The sequence below is a fragment of the Tamandua tetradactyla genome, chromosome 11 (genome assembly GCF_023851605.1).
Source record: "Tamandua tetradactyla isolate mTamTet1 chromosome 11, mTamTet1.pri, whole genome shotgun sequence".
Classification (NCBI taxonomy): domain Eukaryota; kingdom Metazoa; phylum Chordata; class Mammalia; order Pilosa; family Myrmecophagidae; genus Tamandua; species Tamandua tetradactyla.
This window is the reverse complement of record NC_135337.1, coordinates 66,530,736-66,554,626: the sequence shown is the minus strand read 5'-3', so window position 1 is coordinate 66,554,626 and position 23,891 is coordinate 66,530,736. Positions and strand designations below refer to the sequence as shown.

The 23,891-nt window shown below is 36.8% G+C and overlaps 1 protein-coding gene across 4 annotated transcripts in view; it reads right to left on the bottom strand.

The window, feature by feature from the left end:
- Positions 1-23,891, bottom strand: part of PACRG (parkin coregulated) — a 544,801-nt gene that overhangs the window by 435,865 nt on the left and 85,045 nt on the right. For all 4 annotated transcript variants that reach the window (XM_077120797.1, XM_077120798.1, XM_077120799.1 and 1 more), the window contains exon 2: positions 16,363-16,497. In XM_077120797.1, coding sequence (XP_076976912.1) covers positions 16,363-16,497 — 135 coding nt within the window. The remainder of the gene's footprint in view (positions 1-16,362; positions 16,498-23,891) is intronic.

Here is a 23,891-nt window from a genome sequence, read left to right as displayed (position 1 = left end):
TATTAAGGGGGACAATGAAAGAAATGATGGGATAGAAAAGAAAATTGAAGTCTGTCATTTTTGTTCTAGAAAAGAAAATAGAAAAATTATGAAAAAATAATAATCAATGCATTACAAAAGAAAATGTTGTTCCACTGAAGAAAGGTGTCAAGTAACTAGACAGAATAAGCTTATTATATTAAAGGAAGACTCAACAACAAAAAAGCATACATGAACACAACTTTTATATGCTGGCAAAAATTCTGACACTGAGCCACCGTCGCACTGACCTACAACTTTGAATTACAGAAGAATAAGAGTAATTACTTAGCTGGTCAAATAAAACAAACCAACAAGCAAACAGAAACTTGCTACCATCAAAGGAATAAAAATCAGACTGGTGTTAACTTCTCAGTAGTCAATGATATTGCATTCTACAGAGACTTGGAAGGGAACAGGTGTAATTTAAGTTGCTAGTTTCCACTAACTTCTGTTTGATGTATTGTTCTAGTTTGCTAGCTGCCAGAATGCAATATACCAGAAATGGAACAGCTTTTAAAAAGGTTTTTAATTTTAATAAGTTGCAAGTTAACAGTTTTAAGGCCATGGAAATGTCCCAATTAAAGCAAGTCTATAGAAATGTCCAATCTAAGGCATCCAGGAAAAGATACCTTGATTTAGAAGGCCGATGAAGTTCAAGGTTTCTCTCTCAAGTGGAAAGGTACATGGCGAATGCAGTCAGGGTTTCTCTCTTGGCTGGAGGGGTACATGGTGAACATGGCATCATCTGCCAGCTTCCTCTCCAGCTCTCCCTGGGAGGCATTTTCCTTCTTCATCTCCAAAAATTGCTGGCTGGTGGACTCTGCTTCATGGTTCTGTAGTGTTCTCAGTTTTGGCTTTCTTGTGGCTCTATTGTTCTTCTCTGCTCTCTCTGAATCTCCAGTTTCCTCCAAAATGTTTCCTCTTTTATAGAATTCCAGTAAAGTAATCAAGACCCACTTGGAATGGGTGGAGACATGTCTCCACTAATCCAGTTTAACACCCACGCTTGAGTCACGTCTCCATGGAGATAATCTAATCAATTTTCCAACATGCCGTGCTAAATAGGGTTTAAGAGAAATGGTTGCTCCCACAAGATTGGATTAGGATTAAGACATGACATTTCTAGGGTACATAAGTCCTTTCAAACCAGCACATCCCACCCTCAGGACCCTAAAAAGGAATTGTTTGTCCCATACACAAAATATTTTCATTCCATAACAATATCAGAGAACCTTAAAGCATTTCAGTAATAATCAAATGCAGTACAAAGTTAAAACCAGTACAAAGTTTCATAGTCAGTGATAGGCATGGATAATTCTAAGGCAAATTTTTCCTCTGGCTGTGGACCTGTGGAAGTCAAACAAGTTATTTGCTGCCAACATACAAAGGAGGAACAGTCAAAGGATACATATACGCATTTCCATAGGGAGAAATTGGAAGATACACAGGGGTCACCAGACCAAGACAGTTTCAAAAACCTACAGGCAAAGTCTATTAGATTTTGAAGTCTGAGAGTCATTCATCTTTGGGGCTTTAGGAAGTGACAGTTCCACCCTTTCTAAGGGTCCATGCAGTGGCCTGCCTCTCTCTGAATGCAACCTTGGGGGACACTGGGGGAGAGACCACCTTTTTCTCAGCTCCACCCTTTCCAAGGAAAGGATCAGGGCTGCACCCAGGCTCTTTGCCGTCTCTGATGCACACGCTCAACCCCTCCCGTGTGGTGGCAGCCAGGGTTTCCGCAAATCCCAAGGAATGTGCTTCACTCTCCCCAAAGCCTGAGCAGCATGACTGTTCCACTGCAATGAGGTGGAAGGCTCATCCTCTGCCTTTGGGGCAAACTCACCCTCTTTTGTTTGGGTGCATCTGCTCTCCTGGCCGGAAGCTTCTTGATTTCAAACTCCAGCCTCCATGGCTTTGCCTCTGAAGTTATTTTTCCTCCAGTGTGTGCCTTCTCTGTCCCTCTCAGTCCCAACTAGCAGTGAATCTCTTTATATAGATTGCACAACACTCTCATTGGCTTTCTATGCAGTAGCCTTAGATTGTACACATCAAACATAAGGAGTTTCCACAAATCCTTCCTGGATAACTACACGTCTGATCCTGACTTTCTCTGAAATTGCTAGCTGATTCCACATTTGGTTAAATCTTCATGTGGTGCACTGTTCTCTGGGGTCTCCCTTTTTGAAGGCCCAGAATTTTTAAGACTCCAATTTCTGGTTTCTTTGTACCCAAGAGTTGAGGCTTATCTCTTTCCTGTTGCATTTCACTATAAGCTATGAGGAGAAACCAGGCTGCACTTTCCACATTTAACTGTGGAAATCTCTTCTGCTAAATATCCAAGTCCATGGCTTTTAAAATCTGCCTTCCAGCCAAAGCCACCGGTCAACTTTGCTAGATTATTTGCCATTTTAAAACAAGGATCGCCTTCCTTCCAGTTTGTAATAACATGTATCTCATCTCTGTCTAAGGCTTATCAGAAGTGTCTTTTAGAGTCCACGTTTCTACCAACAGTCTCTTCAAAGCATTCTAGACCTTCTCTATCAAAGAACTATCTCCTCACAACTCCACCAGAATCTTCCCCTTATCCATTTAAAAAGCTGTTCCAACATGTTTGCTATTTACAAACCAAAGTAGCACCCCACTCTTGGTACCAAAATCTGTTCTAGTTTGCTAGCTGCTGGAATGCAATATACCAAAAATGGAATGACTTTTAAAAAAGAGAATTTGATAAGTTGCCACTTCATAGTTCTAAGGCCGAGAAAATGTCCCAATAAAAGCAAGTCTATAGAAATGTCCGATCTAAGGCATCCAGGGAGAGATACCATGGTTCAAGAAAGCTGATGACATTCAATGTTTCTCTCTCAGCTGAAAGGGCACATGGCAAACATGATAGCATCTGCTGGCTTTCTTGTGGCTCTACAAAAGGGACTCTCCAAAATATTTCCTCTTTTAAAGGATCAATGGGTGGAGTCACAATTCCATGGAAGCTATCTGATCAAAAGTTACTACCCACAATTGGGTGGGTCACATCTCCAAGGGAACAATCAAAATGCTCACACCCAGCAATACAGAATGAGGATTAAAGGACATGGCTTCTCTGGGGTCCACCACAGATTCAAACCAGCACATTTTACCCTTTGAACCCCCCCAAAACACGTTCTTTCCAAATGCAAAATACATTCATTCCATAACAATATCAGAAAGCCTTAAACCATTTCAATAACAACACAAATACAATACAAATTTAGAAACAGTATAAAATCTCAATAAAGTCAGTTACAGGCATGACTCCACTCCTCTGGTACAAAAATCTGTTCTAGTTTGCTAGCTGCCAGAATGCAATATACCAGAAATGGAATGTCTTTTAAAAAAGAGAAATTAATAACTTGCTAGTTTACAATTCTAAGGCTGAGAAAATATTCCAATTAAAGCAAATCTATAGAAATGTCTAATCTAAGGGAAAGATTAAACATCCAGGGAAAGATACCTTGGTTCAAGAAGGCCAATGATGTTCAACATTTCTCTCTCAGCTGGTAGGACACAGGGCAAACATGGCAGAGTCTACTGGCTTTCTCATGGCTCTACAAAATGTTTCCTCTTTTATAGGATTCTAGTAAAATAAACAAGACCCACCTGGAATAGGTGAAGGCATGTCTCCACCTAATCCAGTTTAACACCCACTCTTGAGTCACATCTCTTCAGAGATATTCTAATCAAGTTTCTAACATACAGTGCTAAATAGGGTTTAAGAAAAACAGTTGCTCCCACAAGATTGGATTAGGATTAAAGCAGACTCCTCTAAGGTACATAAATCCTTTCAAACCAGCACATGTATGAATGCAGAAAAACCTTTCCAAATGTTCAAAGATTCAGAAATATTCAACACATGTACCTATTTTTCATAAAATCACTTAAAGATATACATGGACAGAGAGAGAAATGAATTTTACATATGAACTCAAGAATGAGCAATTTATTGTTGGAAAGACTTATAGGTTTCCCTTATTTAGTCTGGAATCCAATCTTGGAAATTATATAGCATTATTTGTTTTAAGGGAGACAGATTAGGGGCAGAGATTGACTTTATAATCATTTCATTGGCTATCCTTTTTTATTTTTATACTTTTTCCAATGGTAAGAAATCACTTTTCAATGAATAATTTTTAATAGCTATTGCTAGTCTCCTCAAAAGCACACTAACAATATGCTCACAATGACAAATTCTCTGGTTTGGGGACACTGAGCCATAAGAATTTCCAAAAGAAAAGCCATTTGTTCTTTGCTAAAGTAGACCTATACAGATGAATTTGTTGGCATATTTATTTTCCAAAGGCCTTGAGTAATAATCTTTGAAATAATCTTTAAAATGCATATTAAACAATGGTCTTCTTGATCTTCTATTTGGAGAAAATTATTAATACTCCTTTGCCAGTTGTGTCCACTGTTAATCTCTTCTCCTAATTAGGAGACCCTTGAATATTCTTTTGAATTCCTTAAAAATCATTGTTTTTGTTTCTTAGCTGTTAAATGTCATAAAATGGGTTAGCTGAACAACAGGAATTTTTTGGCTCACCATTTCAGAGGCTAGAAAGCTTGCTTCCTCATGGGGTCAGTATCTTCTAGCTGGCCAGTAATCTTTGGAGTTCCTTGGCTTTTCTGTCACATGACAATGCATATGGTGGCATCTTCTCCATTCTCCTCCTGGTTTCAATGTCTTCCAGCTTCTGGCTGCCCCTGCGGCATCCCCCTCTCTCCATCTGACTGCCACTCTACCTTTTAAGGACTCCAGTGATCCAGACCAAAGCTCAACCTGATTGAGCTTGGCCACACCTTACCAAAGTGACATCTTGAAGAGAGCTTATTTACAGTGAGGCCACCCCACCAGAATGAGGACAAAGACCAAGAACGTGTCCAGACGGGTGCACAACAGAATTCATTGCAATTATTAAAAATCTTTTGAAAATAATATGCAAAAAAAGACTGGCCCAAAACACCAAAATGCTACGTTATTATCTCTGGATGAAATTTATCTTCTGTATATTTTCATTCATTTTCCAAATTACCTACAATAAGCATGTATTAATTTCAAACTAGAAAAAAATCAGAAAAATAAAAAAATAACTGCACTCAACATTTATACACTATAATGACAATTATTTTAAAAGTATCCTATACACAACAATCTCAATACTGCAAAAGGAAAAATAAGATGGAAATATTTTTTAAATGTTAATAGCTATATTCAGTGAATGGTAGAATGATGAATGATAATATTTATTCCTTCTATTCCTCAATATTTTCTTTTTTTCAGAACAAATGTGCACAATTTTCATATTAAGAATAAATCTTTCTAAGTAACAAGTTTAAAATTTTATATTGCATTTATATGAGCTCACCTGATTATCCTGACAATGTTAATTTTCATATAGACCATTCAAGGTCAAGATAACCTTTTTGATCAAGGTATAAATTAATTTCCTAAAATTGTTGTCTTAAATTTGGATTGAAATGAGTATGATTATTCATTAACATTTTACTTAGCTTTGCCTGAGAGAAAATGAGAAATCTTAATATACTTCAGGAGGTTGGAAATTCACCATGTATCTACGAGTTTCAAATCTGACGAGACACCTTTTGATGACCCTAAATGAAAACATCAAACAACCGTTGATTTTTCTTATGGTCAGACTGTCAATCTGATTCCATTTGTCATTTGTCAAAGAACTTCTGATGTCAATAGGGCTTCTATAAAGAGAGGGGATCTCATAAGTGATAAAACACTTATAATAAGTGAACCATTCCTTAAATTACTAATTGGAACAGAGCTAGAGATTCACCTTACAGCAGGATTCAGAAATTCATCAAAAGTCCTGTTTGTGGCCCCAAAGGGAAATTTCTGAGAAACAGCAACATATATTTTTAGTTTAAAGTTTTGAGTGCTGATACATCTAAGACGGCCACTTGTACAGCTTGGAGGTTGGCAGCAAATCCCATTTCTTCATGGGATAGCAAGTTACAATAAGATACTTTAGCCACATCACCCCCCTGTAATGCTACCAGGACCTCTCCTACTATCCAGCAGTGGTAGATGCTTAACTTAAAAAGCAGGAGTGATTTTTTTTTTTTTCTAGTTGTCAGTCTACTGAGATCTGAAGCTTACAACATTGCTTGTTTCCCCTTGGGTCTCTGGTAATGTGAATTGTCTTTAGCCAAGTGCCTAACAAATCACTGTCACATAGCAGCAGTCGACCTTTGTTTTCAATCTATGCACTTTTCAGGAGTTATAAATCAGTTGACTTTCAAGCTCGATGAGATGGCATATGCCCTAGTTTGAAGAACAGATGGAGGTTTGGGGGAAAATTGTTTCTGCAGGCTTGCTACAAGCAGCACTGCTCCATAAAAGTGAACCATTCGCACTAATTTCTCCCATAAATTATATAGGCAGTAGGGAGCACCAGCCCATTCAGCAGAAAATCTTTCATCCTGCTTTCAGAGGTCATCTAACCAATTCAAATTTAAGTTACTTCTGATACATGTCTTTATTTCCATGCCAAACACTTTTAAGAGATACCAATTTGCATCAAACAAAAGAATGGCGGCATTAATTGTGTATGCCGTCCCCGCCTCCAAAAACCACAGAAGAGCACAATAATTGCCAGAGGATTATTTTCTCAAGACTTCTAGAAGAACTCTGCCTATTAATTAATCACAGAGGAATTAATATCAGAAATGTGGCAGCTATCTCATACAGAAATCAGGTAAATTGTCACTTATCTTGTCAAATTTGCCTTACAAATTCTAAGGCCTATTATCCAAACTCAACCTTTGGTAGTTATCTAAAGAAACGGAAGTGGGACAATTCCCAGAGTACATCCTTCTTCTTCATGGGAAGCAAGTTATTCAACTCAAATAAATTTACCTATAAGATTTCAAAAATCACTATCGGATTTACTGGAAAACAGAGAAATAGCATTTTTTTAATCCTTAAGAAACTGAAACTTAAATAAACTGAAGGCACCAAAGGATGAACTTATAAATCAAACTGATATAAATTTTTTGAGAAATATCCTGAGGGCTAATGGATCAGGTACCATATCAGAGTATGACTTGAAAATACAGTAGTATTTACAGATAATGAGTTGTCATGGTTGGGATAATTGTAATTGTAAGAAAATGCATTCAATAACTTTCTTTCCTACTAGGAAATTATCAGTTATGCCAATAAAAATGGTCACAAGGACAAAGCCCTTTATAGTTCTTGAATACCAGTACTGCTGAGAACAGAAGAAAAAAGGGAAAAGATGAGAAGAGAAATACTGAATGAAGTCACACAGGAGTATTAGCACCTAGTGAGTCAACAGAGAATTGAAGGCATTGTCCCCACCATTGCCGGTGGAAACTTTAAAGACTGATTTGAGCATCCAATTAATTTATGCACAACATTTCCTTTACTTGGATTTTCATTTTGGAAATCTATTTTTAATTCATTTAAAAAGAAAAATAAAACTGGTTGCCATTTTGAAAGATGAAAGAACTCAGAAGTTACTGGGAAAACATTTACGTATAATCCACGGGGCACTTTCTTCATAAAAGTTCAATTCACTGAAGCTTTGGCATTTAACTCTGGTCCCCAAAGAATTGTGTATTAAACTTGGCTGATGTGCATCCCTCCATCCTGTGACCAGAAGATCTGGTCTCTCTGGCTAACTTCCAATCAATATTTGTTCTTTGAAGTATCTCATGAACATCTCAAAATACAGTTATTCTAATAATTATGGAACCTAAAATTTTTGAGAGGTCCCATAATTAAAGGGGCTATAGGAATCATCTGACACATTATACTCACAGATAAAGAAGGTAATGCCTAGAGAGTAAGAGCTACAGTCATGAAACAGTTTCAAGAGAAATAAAACTTAAAATAATCAGCTCTCCTATGCTTTACATTCATTCAACAAGTATTATTGGATGCCGATTCTGTGCCCAGTGCCATTCTAGGTTCTGGGATGAATGGATGAACAAACCAGAAATACAAAGGGCCCTTACCATAGAGGACTGCAGGATGGTTTTCATTTTTTCTCATCTTTCTTATTTATGCTTTCTGTATTTTGCAGTTCTTTGTGAGACAACTTACATCCTTTTTAGAATAATGTAGGGTACAAATACATTAATGAAGTCATTTATATAAATGCTCATTGCTAAACATTTAGAAAAGTGTGTTAATAAGTACCTGATAGATTTAATATTAATTTAAGAGGTCACTAATTTCTTTCTTTCTTTTTTGGGGGGGTGGGTGGGGGTGTGTGGCGTAGGCAGGCTCCAGGAATCGAACCCGGATCTCCCGCATGGCAGGCGAGAACTCTGCCACTGAGCACCATTGCGCTGCCTGACAGGTCACTGTTTAACAGAAAAATAAACACTGTAAAACAAGTTTTAATAAACAAGTAGTTGTATAATTAACATAATAGCTTAGAGGAATTATACTTTAATAGGGAAATTTTCTACATCTTCAACAGGCAGGTGAGGAAGATACATTTTCGGCAATGAGTTGAGGCTACCTTTAGCTTGTTCTCACCTGGACCAATTGTTGTGTATCAGTTCTGGCTTTGTTAATTTTATTTCAGTACACTGGCTCCTGAAAATAACTTACATAGCAAATAAAGTTTAAAAAACAAGAATGGAGAAATACCGCTAGAAAATAGGTGGCTTTGGACAAGGGCCCCAACGAGACTTACAGATGAGGGGCTACAAAGGGTTGAGAAAGAGGAATTTATTTTTAACTTTTACTTTGAAATAAGTTCAAACTTACAGAACAGTTGCAAAAATAATACATACCCCAAACAGGGAACTCCTTACATGCCTTGGCACCCCCAGATATCTAGATCCACCAATTTCAACATTTTGCCTCCTCTGCTGTATCCACTCTCTCGCGCTATCCATCCATCCATCCATCCATCCATCCATCCATCCATCAGCATTCATCACTAGAATTTTCCCATCTCCCCAAACAGAAACCCTGTACCGATTTTGCATTAACTCCCATTTCCTCTGTCCCTACCCCTGGACACCTGTGCTCTACTTTCTGTCTCTATGAGTTTGCATATTCTCTGATATTTTCTTTGTGGTTGCCATGGGACTTAAATTTAATATCCTAAATCTACAATAATATCATTTGCTTAAATAACAGCTTAATGTCTTCACTAGCATACATAAACTATGTTCCTATGCCCCATCTTTATGTAGCTTTTGTCACAAGTTACATATTTATACACGATGAATCCAAAACCACTGATTAATCATCACATTTTGTGCATTTGTGTTTTAGATCTCATAGGATATAAAAAAGTAGAGTTACAAATCAAAAATACAATAGTACTGGTATTTATATTTACCCATGCTTTTATCTTTACCAGAGATATGCAATTCTTCATGTGGCTTTGACCTATGGTCTACTGTCCTTTCCTTTCAGCCTGCAGAACTCCCTCTAGCACTTCCTACAGGGTTGGTCTAGTGGTGACAAAATTAATGCCTCAGCTTTTGTTTATCTGGGAATGTCTTAATTCCTCCCTCATTTTTGAAACACAGTTTGTCACATGCAGAATTCTTGGTTGGCAGTGTTTTGCTTTCAGTGCTTTAAATGCATCTCTCCACTGCCTTTTTCCTTGCATGGAAAGAGCAGAACCTGTTTTCTTTATTCTTTCTTCTTCGGCTCCTCAGACTGGATGATTCCAATCAATTTATCATCAAATTCACTGCTTTTTCCTTCTGACAACTTCAATCCACTGTTGAATTATCAAAGGAATTTTAATTTCTGTTACAGAGGTCTTCAGCTCATTTGGTTCTATTTTAGAATTTTCAGCTCTCTACCGATACTCTCTTTGTGTTCATCTATCATGTTCTGATTTCCTTTAGCTCTATGTCCATGTTTTCCTTTAGGTTTTTGAACATATTTAGGAACATTTTATAAAAGTCTGCCTCAAATATCCCAGTCCCAGGTCTAATTCTCATAATTGGAGGTTTCTAATGGTTTAATCTTCTCCTTTGCCTGAGCCATCACTTCCTGTTTCTTAACATGTTTTATAGTCATTTGTTGAAACCTGGACATTGGATATTTTAATGTGTTATTGCAAGAATTGAGAGTCTGAGGCATCTTTTCCTTAAGTCTGTATCCACCTAGTGTTATGATAGAACTTCCATTGAACTCCAGGAACCAACAAATAAGAGGAGGAGGAGGAGGAACAGTAGGAGGAGGGAAAGGAGAAGGAAGAGGAGGAGGTGAAGGAGAAGGAAAAGGAAAAGAAGAAAAAGAAAAGAAAATACCTTTCCCAGTGTTTGCAGACTGACTTGTGTGAGTGCTTTCCTGAGTTTGCAGAATAACTAGAGGTCAGCGTTTTAGGGGCCTCCTTGATTCATTTTGCACACACCTCCTGTCCGGGCATGCCTGTGCAACCCTAGGAATTCCCCCGTGTACATGGATCCCAGTGTCCCTGTCTGTAGGATATAGTTCACTCACATGTTTCAGACAGCAGGACTTGACCGTCTCTCAGCATTCTGTAGGCAAGCTCAGTGACCGCTTCTGCTCCTTGGACCAGTCCCTCAGCCCAGCAGGTAGCCTGGCTCAGCACACATGCCCTGGACTGTGCTCCCTTTGGAACTGGGGTAGGAGACTGGTAGTGGAGCAGAGGCCGACTCCACACACGCTGGGGGGCTGGGGGAGTGGACAGCCAAGGTGCCACGAGATCCTGCTGCTTTGAAGTGGCCTTTTTCTGGATTGAGTGCTCACCCAGTTATTGCAGTCCTTTAACTGTTTTCTTGAACTTTTAAAAACACATTTCTGCCCATTCTTGCTGGTTGTTCAAAGCTTCTGTTGGGGAGCAGGGTCTCATTCCATGTTCTTGAGCAGGTAGGGCTATGAGAGAGGGAAACTTTGAAGGAAAGGACAAATCCATTTTGGGCTTGTCCCTTTTTGAAATAATTTGAAGGTTTTCTATGTTAGTTGCATTTGTAACAGGGTTTGTATTTTACCCTCATTTGGCTAATGAATTATAAAAACGTAATGATATATTTCTAATATCTGGAACATTCTTTTGCCTGTTTATTTGAAATCTAGTAGAAAACAGGACCTTTTTAGTGCCTGTGACATTCTGTCACATATACAGGGTCACTGCCACCTGGGGAGGTGACTCCTGTCACATCCTCCTACAGCAAATTCCCCATAAAGTGAAAAGGTTAGAAACACCTCGGTGTAGCTGCAGCAGTTTTCATGCCCCAAATTAGTGAATGGTTAGTAATACCAGGTAATAATTTTTAAAATCTAATGTGCCTAGGATACGTTCCCCAGCTCTTTCTCCCAACTTCTCTATGGAAGTGATCATTTTAATATAATTTATATTCCCAAATTATAGAAACAACGGCTTGGGATCAGAGTTTATAATATAATGATTAATTTCATACTGTTACCTCCGATTCAGGTGTGTGGTCCTCATTAAGTGTATAAGTAATAATTGTTATTTCAAGTTTATTCAGGTGAGTGCTTAAAATGACTTCAGATTCCTGCCAAAACAGAGAACTAGCATGGATTCCAGGAAGCAACAAACAAAAGGTGGAGAGGAGAAGGATGAGAGGGAGGAGAGGACAGCAAAGGGGAAGGGGCAGCGGAGGAAAAAGAAGAGGAAGAGGAGGTAGAGGAAGAAACAGCTGCTGAGGAGACCTGAAATTTGTCTTCAGCTGATGGGCTGCGGGGTGTAGATGATGGGTGCCTAGGGAAGAAATTATTTACAGAAAAGGTGGGTAAATTTCCACCTACTGTGATATTCTCCTGTTACTCGTGCTTTAATATTTGGTTTTATCCCAATTTAAAACTTCTCTACCAAAAGACAGCCTTCTACATTTATGCCTCCTTCACTCCTTGGTTAAGCAGCCCAGGTGGACCCACTGGGCTGGGCATTTTGCAAGTTTGTAACCCATGTCCTCCCTCCCAGCATGCCCCTGTGGGAAACTTGTTACACTCTTGTAAGGGATGCATGTGGTTTACATGGCAAAAGTACAGGAAACAGAAAATTGGAAATTTAAGGTGTGGAAGCTCAGTTACGTTTTTCAAATGTTCCTTTTTCATGTTGATTATGTACTTTGTGATTTATCCAGACTGGGCTTAGTTCTGTTTTTCAATTCTGTTGCCCCTTCTGCAGCAACAGAGTAAAAAGTCGTTTCCTGAATGTTAGTAGAGTTCAGGAAAAATGTAGAAAAAGAAGCACTTTGAAATTGTTGTTTAAATACGCATTGTGTTTATTACAGCTTCAACCTCTTATAATCAAGAATTTGTTCATCATATTTTTAAAAAATGCACATTTTAAAGATGATAAAGTATCTCAGAGCTTGCCTGATAAATTATATTCTAGGTCATCTATTCATCTTTCAGAGATAATTAACTTGCCACCAGTAAATTTACAGAATTTTCACTAACATATTTTGCAATGAGTATCTTTTTTTCATATTTACCAAGGAAAGTATGATGAGCAAAGACAGCCATGATAAAAACGCCTGTGCAAATCTTAATAATAGTAATATAGTTCTAGCCTTCTACCCAGCCAGCAGGCCAGGCATTTATTTCTGACTGCCCTTGATCTCCACCTAGAGCTCTTCCCTCCGAAATTGTAACCGAGAAATCAGGATTTTGACCACTGAATCGTTATCTACGTATTCCTTCTTGCTTCCTGGCATTTTGGAGTAGACAGGGAAATATCTGAAATCTCTGAATTGTGATCCAGCGCCCTGACCTCTGATAATGGCTGCATGGCCCCTAACTTCTGCCCCTGAGACTGTAAAAACTTCTAACCTTCATCTGTACCCAGTTATCCAGTTTTTCAACTTTAGAGTCTTATAATCACTAAAGACAGCCCTAAATGCTTATTAATGGAGGGTCTTGGGTCTGCCCGGAACTAACCCACCCCAAGTGCCAAATTATCTCATGACCAAGACAGACTGAACCTAGGTGGGCCCACCTGACAAGCTCAGTGGCTGACACTTTACCGTACAGGTCACCTAGACCCCGATCCGCCATTGTCTTTCCTAAATGTGGTGACTGGGCGCGGAGTCAGTCTGCGCATGCTCGGTGATAGGTCCCCTCTGATTACATCATCTGGGGCCACAATGCTCATTACCCTAAACCCACCCACATTTTCTCTAATAAAACCATTTGAATTACTGCAGTTCAAGAAGGCAGATTTTGGGCTGGTAGGCCATCTGCTCTCCTACTATATGCGTAGTAATAAACTCTTTCTCTTTTAAAACCCTGGGGTCTCAGGAAATGGTTATTGAGCGCTGGGGCAGAAGACTCCACCTCCTCTGTCCAGTAGCAATTCTGCAACCATGCGGCTATTTAAATTTAAGTAAAATACAATTACAAATCTAGTTTCTCGGTGGCAGTAGGAACATTTCCAGTAATTCAGGGCCGCATATGAGCTGGTCTATACTGGGCGGTGCAGATTCAGAACCTCTGGCACCATCGCAGGCCGCTGCGGGGCAGTGCAGATCTTCGGGCTTCCGCCCGGAATAGACCAGCTTGGGCTGGTCTTCTGTCCAGTCAGCCCTGCGGAACAGCGACCACTTCCACGTGGAGGAGACCATCGTGTTGCTGCGGGATGTGAGCTGAGAAGCCTGAGCGGGCAGACATTCGCCTATCCCTGACTTTGACTTCTATTTTCTCATTTAATTAAGCCCTTAATAAGAAATCACCATACAGTGCCTTAGCTATTTGCAAGAATATTTGGGGGTGTCTAGTAAGGCAATGATCGCGTCAGCAGATCTGGATCAAGTAGAAAGGGTAAGGTGACCTTACAGGTTCACGTGAGACTTGGGGTGGCAGGACAGACCCACCATGGGCTAGGGCAGAATTCCTCGAGAGTCACGGGTCTTTTTCAGATTCTGTTTTTTTTTTAATGCACTATATTACACACCATTTCAAGCACTTGCACCCACCCCGTCCTTGACTCCTAGGATGTTGCAAGCAGTGTTGGGAGAGGACACGTGTTTTCCTGGGAAGCGCTGCTATCCCGGGCCGCGGTGAGGGGCAAGCTTGAGCTTGGCCAAAGGGGGCCCAGTTGTCTGCACCAACAGCTACTGGTCAGCGAGCTGGGTTTTCAGTTTTCGTTTTTTGTCCCTGTTTCCTTCAACATGTAAGCTCTCTTTCTTGGGGAAAGCATCCTAACAGAGTCCTCTACCTGGCACCAGGTTGTCTCTTCAGCAAATGAGCCAAGGAATACATATGAATATATCAAGAGACTGTTCACAAGCCTATGTTTAATAACATTAATGTCTTATTTTCATTGCTACAGTAATATCATTGAAATGTGGGTAGCACAGCTTTCAAAAAAAGATAGAAGTCTACAGGCTATGGAATAAGATGTTTTTCTAAATTTATGCTTTTATCCTACCAGTGACAGCAAATAAATTGCTTGCTCTTGATTATTACTTCTTAGCTTGCTGAATCAGTACTACAGTCAACAGTAGCTTAAAGGAATTAATATAGCTATAAAAAGAACAGCAGTTTCTATCTCTACTGACTGTTGGACTATCAAAGATAAAGCAACATGGTTCATCCCATCTTTTTCTTAATAATTTATTTCAAAGATAAATTTTTTCTAGACTCTCGACAGTTCTGAAAGTTACTTGTAAAATTATTTGAACAGTTCTAAATGAATTAAAATAATTTATATATAGGTTATAATTACTTAGAATATCAAAAGCCACTTACATTAAATGAAGAATTAAGGTTTTTTTTTTTTTACTTACTAGAAATCAGGACTTGAAGAACCTTTGCTAAGTTATCTTGTGTGAACCAGTACAAAGTCAAGCAAACATGAAATCCATGTAATTAATTAAGTACAAATGGTTCCAAAACTCACAATAAAGCTTTGGGAATATGTACTTATGTTAAGACCAAATTCATCTAAATTAGTTATATTTGCTATATATTTTTTCTCATCACATGGAAATTTTCACATAACTAACATTTTAACAGCAGATATTAAAAACAAGATAATAATGCCCCTCATCCACTCCACAAAATGAATCTATGACATTTAATAACAAGGATCTCATCAGGTTTCTCTTGCAAAGTAATTTGGAATAATTCTAAATTCAGTAACTGAGTAACAGATAACTGCTCAAGATTTAGAAAAATGACAATATGAAAATATTTTTAAAAGACACAATAGAAATAGTAAAACAACTATTTTTTCAATCTTTCCACAGAGGTGGGAAAATGTTCATTTTAATGAATCTTTCTAAGCTATTTACCACAATGAATCCTTCATTTGATCATTTTCTTGTTTCACGTAAAACTATCTTTAATGAACAAAAGCAGTTCCTAAGTTGACCTTCACGCACTCCTGTGGACTATTTAGTTAAATGAGTCCATTGTTTAACTTAGACGATATTTGACAAAAATCTTTTATTCTCATTAACCTGATTTAATACACTCGCACACGGACATATGCTCTGCTGTCTCTGGGCAGAGAAGCCTTTTTAGCTGATAAATATCACCAAAGCCAACTCTTTGATAACAAAAATAATTAAATAGCAGAAGCAGGTTAGAGATCAGCATTCATTTTCCAAATTAAATGTAAAAGCCTTCTCTAGTTAAGAGATTGGCAAGTTTTTACAAATAATATCAGCGAGCCTTTTAGAAAGAAACCCAGCTACATTAGACTGGAACCATTAGGCAATACATTTATTTTGAAGCCAATTAACCTTTTGTCAGGAAAATGTCGGCGCTGTAATGGTTTCAGCAGTGGAGGTCAGTCTCTAACAGGGGCACGTGTGACAGCCCCGGCGCTGGCTGACATATGCTGCCCACGGAGGGGCTGGCTGGGAACGGAAACGGTCCTCTTTTGTATTCCACTCTGCATTTCCAGGGGGCAGGCAATCCTGACCCATCCATTTAGGTAATTAAAGCTTCCATTTGGAAGTGTCCTGCAGGAAGGTGAAATTTGGGGGAGATAAATGGCTGTCACGCGCTGTATCCAGCCACCAGTTCCATCATTTGATGGACTGCCTGAAACAGGCTGGGCTGCCAGTATCTCATAAAAATAGAGATGCACTGGGAGGGCAGACAATTCTCCAAGGCAAGGCAACGCTGTCATTTTCTCTTTTGTGGGCTATAATTTAATTGTTAGTCAAGGTGGACGGCTGACACAGGGGGACTGCTGTCTAAGAGCTTACCCACCATCTTCCATTTGCGGAGGAATTACTCCAGTTTATTTACTTACCAGCCAAGTTTGCGTGGCACTGGGAGATGTCAGTTTAATAAGCGCAGCTGGCTGTCACAGCTGTGCCCTGACTTACCTTCCAGGCTATTTTGTTTCCTTTCGAATCATGCTCAAGGGCAATGGGGAAGTCTCCTCGTTCATAAAATTTTCGAAATGCTGTAGGCTTTGTTGGTCTCTCTTTAAATGCCCCTGCAGCCGGAGGGCCTCTCACCTTAAAAAAAAAAAGAAAAGGAAAATAGTGATGGGTTTTTTAAATATCCTAGAAGATCCCAATGAAAAGACTTTTTGGCTTTTTAAAATCTTGCAGTTTGTGTAAAATATGCTAGAAGATGAATATCAAAATACCTATTAATGGACAATAGAAATTTCACTAATGCCAATTTGGGAAAGAAGATTATTTTATTATCATTATTATGGGGCTACTTTATTTCAAGCTATTTTAGAAAGCATTCCTAGAAAATGTCTGTTTAAAAATACCACTTTTTAATGAGAAGAAACCTGAACTTTTGTTTAAGAAAAACATTTTAATAGGGATATCAAGTTCAGAGTGTGAAAACTTCTAAGGTTCCTAATAATTGCAAATTCTAATCTCAGGAATGACATACTTGTGGAATCCAGAGTAATACATTTAAAATACTTCCTTTCAATCTTTACATATATATATATATATATATATATATATTTATATATTTATATAAATATATATATTTATATATTTATATATATATATATATAAAATGGAGGATATGTTTTCATGTTATGAATATTAGCAACAAAATTTTAAAAGGTGATATAAAATTAGTGATACTTGGGGGAGCTTAAAAAGAAAAATGTGGGCTACTAAAAGTTTAGCCTACATTTATCAATATGAATTCATGAGAAAAGAACATTAGAATTGATCATATGAGAATCTTTCATCACCAAATAAATGTCCATTAAAGAAGAAATGGTTCATGTTGAAGTATTCATGTTGGGTACATCTTTTAAATCAGTGTTATTTGTGTATGGACTAATTCATTAGGTTACAAAATTCAAGATGATTAGTGAAATATTTTGAAAATTATAGTACCCTGTAATGTTTTTTATAGACCATTTAAACAGAGTTATCTTTCCTCCCTTATAAAAACTGGTAAATACTTCTCAGTTTTTAGAATAATTAAATAATTTTGCTTCTTCAAATGGACAAGTTAGCAAATAATTTATCAATATTCAAATACTTTAATATATAAATTCAAAATATTTTGTGAAAAATTTTAATTTTAACAAAGAAATAAATACAAAAGGCATTTATTGGAATTTACTTCACTATATGGTATATTATTCCCAGTATATAATTACATAAATAATTGAGATCACACTGGGCAGCAGGTAAGCACTATTTCCTCTTATTAAAGATTTGAAGTTTGTTCCAGTATTAGAATTATGTAGCTACTGTCAGACAAATTCATTCAATTGTTAAATAAACAGCTTTGCTAAATAAAGATGACTTTTTGTTTGGAGTTCTAGGCTCCATGCTATATACAAAGGAGATGATATTCAGCTAATTTAATATAAAGGAAATGTGATCATTAGGAAATCTAAAGGAGAGGTTATACAGAAAGATGCAATTTTTCATATTGTGGACTTCTGCAATTCATGGAACAGCAAACTTGAATCCTTTATTTTTGAAACCGGATAAAGGATTGACATCTATTTATTTTGCCAAGAAGTTATATTAAAAAAAAATTGCCATCTACTATCATGTCATAATCCTAAACCCCCCCCAAAAGTGGTTAAAAACATAATTTAAAGAAAGAACACTTGGCCATATTAAATCAACATGTATATTATGTACATATTTATAGAAAGTTATAGTGCAATTGCTCATGCATGTGTGTGTGATGTGCATGTTATTGTAGAATATAGGTTCTGGTTCCAGATGCCTCATTTTTGCGTGTGTTTTTAGATTAGATTAGATTTTTAGTTCAATATCATTATAGACCCACTAGCAGCTGTAAGAAATAAGAGAGGGATCTTATGCATTCTTTGCCCAGTTTCTTCCAATTGTAATATGTTGTAAATCTATAGCACAATATCATAGTCAGGATATTGATATTGAATACAGTCAAGATATAGAGTCTTTCCATCACCACAGAGATGCCTCAGTTTGCCCTTTTACAGTCAAAACAATTTCCTTCTATTCCCCACCCACCTATACACCCCTTGGAAACCGTTAATCTGATCTCCATTTCCATAATTTTGTTATTTCAAGAATCATCCAGATGCAATGCTTGGAGTCAGTCGCCTTTTACATTCAGCATTAATCTCTGGAGGTTCGTATGTTTCACTCTTTATTGCTGAATAGCATTCCCACAGTATGGTTGTATCACATCTGTTGAATCCTCTGATGGTCATCTGAGTCGTTGCATGTTTTCAGCTGTTATGAACAAAGCTATACAGTTTCTTAGATGTTCTTAACCAAGTTAGGGAAGTTCTCCTCTATTGCTATTTTTTGAGAGTTTTTATCATTAATGGGTGTTCAATTTTGTTAAATACTTTTATTGAATCAGTTGATAGGATCACGTACTTCTTCTTCAGCCTGCTGATTTGGTGGATTACACTGATTTGTTTTTTCAAAGATTGGACCAGCTTTGCAACTGTATAATATTATAAAGTGACACTTGGTCATGGTATATAATTGTTCTTATATATTGCTGTATCTACGTACTAATAGTTTGTCCTTCATAAAATGAATGGGTTGTTTTCCTTCTTCCATTTTCTGGAAGAGGTTGCACAGGATTGGTGCTAATTCTTCTTTACAAGTTGGATAGAATGGTCCAATGAAACCCTCTAGGCCTGGAGATTTCATTTTGTGTGTGAATTTTACAATTACAAATTCAATTCTCTGAATATTTATAGATTTATTCTAATTATCAGATTCATATTGGGTGATTTGTGGAGTTTTGTGGGATTTTTTGAGGAATTAGTCCATTCCATACAAGTATCAAATTTATGGACGCAGAGTTGTTTGCAGTATTTCCTTATTATCGTTTTGGTGTCTGGATAATATCTCCTATTCATGCCTGATATTTAAAGTTGTTTCTTTCAGTTTTGTTCTTTGTCAATTTTGCGAAAAGTTTGTTAATTTTATTTGATTTTCTCTATTTTTTTAAATTATCAATTTCATGGATTTCTGATCTTTGTTATTTCTTTCTCTACTTATTTTCTATTTATGCTCTCCTTTTTCCAATATCTTGGAGGGGGAGCTTAGATTATTGATTCACGATATTTCCTCTGTAAACATTCCCTCAGCACTGCTTTAGCTATGCCCCACAAATTTTGATATGTAGTTTTGTTTTCATTCAGTTCAATGTCATGTTTTTATGTTGTTGTTGTTGTTATTGTTGTTTTTAATTTCCTATAAGGCTTTTCTTTGGTCCACGGATACTTAGAAGTGTGTTGTTCAGTTTCCAAGTATATGGAAATTTTGCTGTCATCCTTCTGTTAAAAATTTCTAGTTGAATTCCATTGTGCTCAGATAACTGTATGATTTATGTATCTGTATGATTTAAATTGTTTTAAATTTGTTTTTTTGTTTTATTGCCCAGAATATAGTCTATCTTGGTATATGTTCCATGGGCACTTGCAACAAATGTACGTTTTGCTTTTGGGTGGAATGTTCTATAAATGTTGATTAGATATTCTTGGTTGATGATGTTGAGTTCTATATATGTGCTGATTTTCTGTCTAGTTGTCCTATCACTTGTTGAGATAGAAGTGCTGAAATCTGCAACAATTATTTTGGACATGCTACATCTTCTTTCAGTTCTGTAGTTTTTAGTTCACATTTGCTAGACCTGTTATTGGGTGGATACATATTTAAGATTGCTCTGCCTTCATGATGGATTGAACCTTTCTCATAATGTAATACCACTCCTCTGTCTCTGGGAATTTTCTGTGAAATCTACCTTATCTGATAGTACTATAGCCACTCCTGCTTACTTTTATTTAGTGTTTGCTTGATATTTGTTTTTCTATACCTTTACTTTTATCCTGTCTATATCATTTTGTCTGAAGTAAATTTCTTATATACAGTATATAATTGGGTCATGGTTTTAATCCACTCTTTTAGTATCTGGTTTTAATTGGTTTATTTTGACCATCTATAGGTAATATAATTATTCATATTTAAACCTTAAACATGTCATTTTGTTTTCTTATTGTTCTCTGTTTTTTATTTCTCTGTTTTCTTTTTCCTGCCTTCCTATGTATTACATGAATATATTTAAAACCCCATTTTACCTTATCTCTATTATTTTTTAGTGTGTCTCTTCATATTATTTTTTAATAGTTGGTCCAGTTATTACATTATATATACATAAGTTATCAAAGACTATTGGTCATGTTATTTACCAGTTTAAATGAATTGTAAAAACCTTACCTTTTATGTACCACTACCATCCCCTATTTAGTATTTAACTGTCTTAAATATTTTCTGTACATACATTTAAAGCCAGGTGAGACAGTTTAATAATTGTTATTTCAACCATTATATATAATTTAGAAAACTTAATGGGAGAAGGAAAGCCTAAGAATACTCACATTTTTATCAGGTTCTTTCTGCCTGGTGCTCCAAGTTTCTTTCTTTTATCAATGCCTTCATGATTACAGAACTTCCTTTAGCCTTTTTTTTTTTTTCTTTTAGGATAGGGTTTGCTGGTGACAAATTGTTAGTTCTCCTTTATCTGAGAACATCTTGATTTCCCTTTCATTCCTGAAGAACATTTTAGCTGGATATAGGACTTTCAGGTGACAGTTCTTCTTTAGTCCTTGAAAATTATTGTGCCACTTCTCTCTGGCCTCCATGGATTCTGATGAGAAATATACTGTCATTCAAACTGTTCTTCCTTTAGATATTAGGTTTTGCCTTTCTCTCATTGCTTCAATGATTTTTGTCTTTAATTTTCAAAATGTCAATACTGATGTTTGCTGGTATGCATTTCTTTTGGTTTAACCTCCTTGAGATTTGCTCAACTTATTTTAATTTATAGATTTGTCTCTTGTGAAATTTAGGAGGTTCTCATCCACTATTTCTTTTAGCACTTTTTCAGTCCTGCCCTCTTTTTCCTCTTCTTCTAGGATTCGATTATGTAAACGCTGGATCTTTTTTATAGTCCCACATGTCTCTGGAGTTTGTTCCTTTTTTTTTTTTTCTCAATGTATTTTCTCTCTGTTGTTCAACTGGATAATTTTTATTGCTTTACCTTCAAGCTCACTGATACTTTTTTGTGTGTCCCCTCCATTCTGTTACATTCTGAGTCCAACCACTCAGTTTAATATTTCAGTTTTTATATTTTTCAGTTCAAATTTTTAATTTTGTTTTTCTTTATAGTTTCCATTTCTTTGCTGAGATTTTCTACTCTCTCATTCTTTCAAATGAGTTAATAATTGCTCATTGAAGCAATTTTTTGTGATGGCCATTTAAGAATCTTTGTCAGGTAATTCTAACATTTCTATCACCTTGGTGTTGATATTTATCAATTGCTTTTTCCATTTGGTTTAAGATCTTCCTGCTGTTTGGTATGATGAGACATTTGAGGATATTATGAGACTCTGGATCTTAAGTCCTTTGTTTTAGCTGACTTCTGATAGCCCTGTGGCAGGGTTGGGGCCACTGCTTCAATACTGCCAGGGTTGGGGTAGAAGTCCCAGTTCAAAAACTGGCCTCTGCAGCACTGGAGGGTGAGCTCCTACTTATTACTGGGTGAGGGTAGGGATTCTGGGTTCCCACAGCATTCACTGATTCCACCCTAACTAGGAGGGGTGTAGTCTGATGACTACCCCTGATTACTTCTTCCCACATGACTTCCATGACACCATCGGTGGGTGGCCCTAGAGCTGCTGGATAAAATCTCCGATTCTCCACTAGGCATCACGTAATACGCACCCCAGCAAGAATGGAGAGGGGCATCACACTACTTTGGGGGGTGGGGTTGGGAGACCCACTTCTTCATGTGTTTCCCCTTGATGCCATGGGGAGTGGGGACCCACGACCTCCTTAGGGCAATGGCCACATCACTGCCTGATTTGAAAAGTTCAGCTACAGCCAGTATTTAGATCTCTGTTATCATCTGTTAACCATTTTCAGTTTCATCTGCTAACTTTTCAGTTTTCTTACTTAAGCTATTGACTGAAATCTTTACATTAATTGACCTAAAATTTTATATTATAAATTCTTTTTTCTTTGTAATTCTCTTTGAATCATTTTTTTTTCCTTTCATCTTATACTGAAATACCCTGATCTTTCTGATTCTGAACCCAAAATTCCTATTGGCCCTAACCTTTTAAGGAATTAGTGAACTCCTCTACGGTCTGAAAGACTGGAAGGTGGTTTTATAAATTATTACAGATACTTACACACCATCTTTATTCCCGTAAAATTTCATGGAATCACAGAAATAATTCATGCCTACAGTTCCATAGGAAGACTTTCTTTAGAAGGGGATTTTATAAAATTGTCCATGCTGTTAAATAATACTCCAACGGCAAGGAAATTCTTTCTTGCATGTCTGTTACCTTCTGTCTTTATATTTCTGCCCACTATTTATTTTAGAAAACTTTATATATATATTTTTTGGATTCTGCTATAGACGTCTTCTAGACATCTTCAATTTTGTATTTTGAAAAACTAAACAGAACATTCTCAATAAGATCCCTTAGTGTGGCAGTGGCATTCCTTAACCTTACACAGATGCTTAATTGCTATTTCCTTAGATATTTTCTGGTCCAATTACCTGTTTATCCACCTAACCATAATAGGAAGACATATTTAAAATATTCTACACAATAATCCATTCCAAATAATTTTAAAATTCTTTAAATTAAATATGAAATGAAACATAATTAACTCTGGAAAATAAAGTTATTAGTACTGGAAATCACATGGATGGCTGTGGTTTGACTAAGCAACCTTTAAAATTATTTTTTTAGATAAGAAAAGATGCTGTTAAGAATTCTTAGGTAATTTCCCTGTTTGTAAAATAGAAACTACTGTATATTTTTTCATGTTTTATGAATTTTATCCCAATTTATTACAAATAATGTAAAACCAATAAGGAACCATAAATCAAATTAGATATGTGGAAAAATGCAATTAAGATCTGCCTGAATGGTGAGGGCAATCTGTAAACCAATTAGGAAGAATGGATGTTACAGCAGAATACTTTAATAAAATCTAAGGCTCTTGGGAACCAAGATATTGAATGCAGTTTGAAATGACTACAAATGACAGTGTACTTTAAATACCTACATTTATTGAATGTGCCATTATGAATTTGGGACTTAGATCACCATGTATGTCATATGGTCACAAAATGAATAATAATTAGTGGGAAGGGATTTAAGGCTCTGTAAGATTCATCGTCATAGAGTTTGAAAATTTCCTTTTCAATATTTTTATTTTTTAGAATAAACTAAAGCTGAGTAAGAAAAAGAAGACTTGAACCTCAAGTGGGAAACCCATATCACCTTGTTTAAATTTGTTCATTCAGTCAACTCATTAACATTAAAATAAAGTGCAAAGATTTTAATGTCCTATTTTCAGCAGCTTCAACCTCACATTTTCAT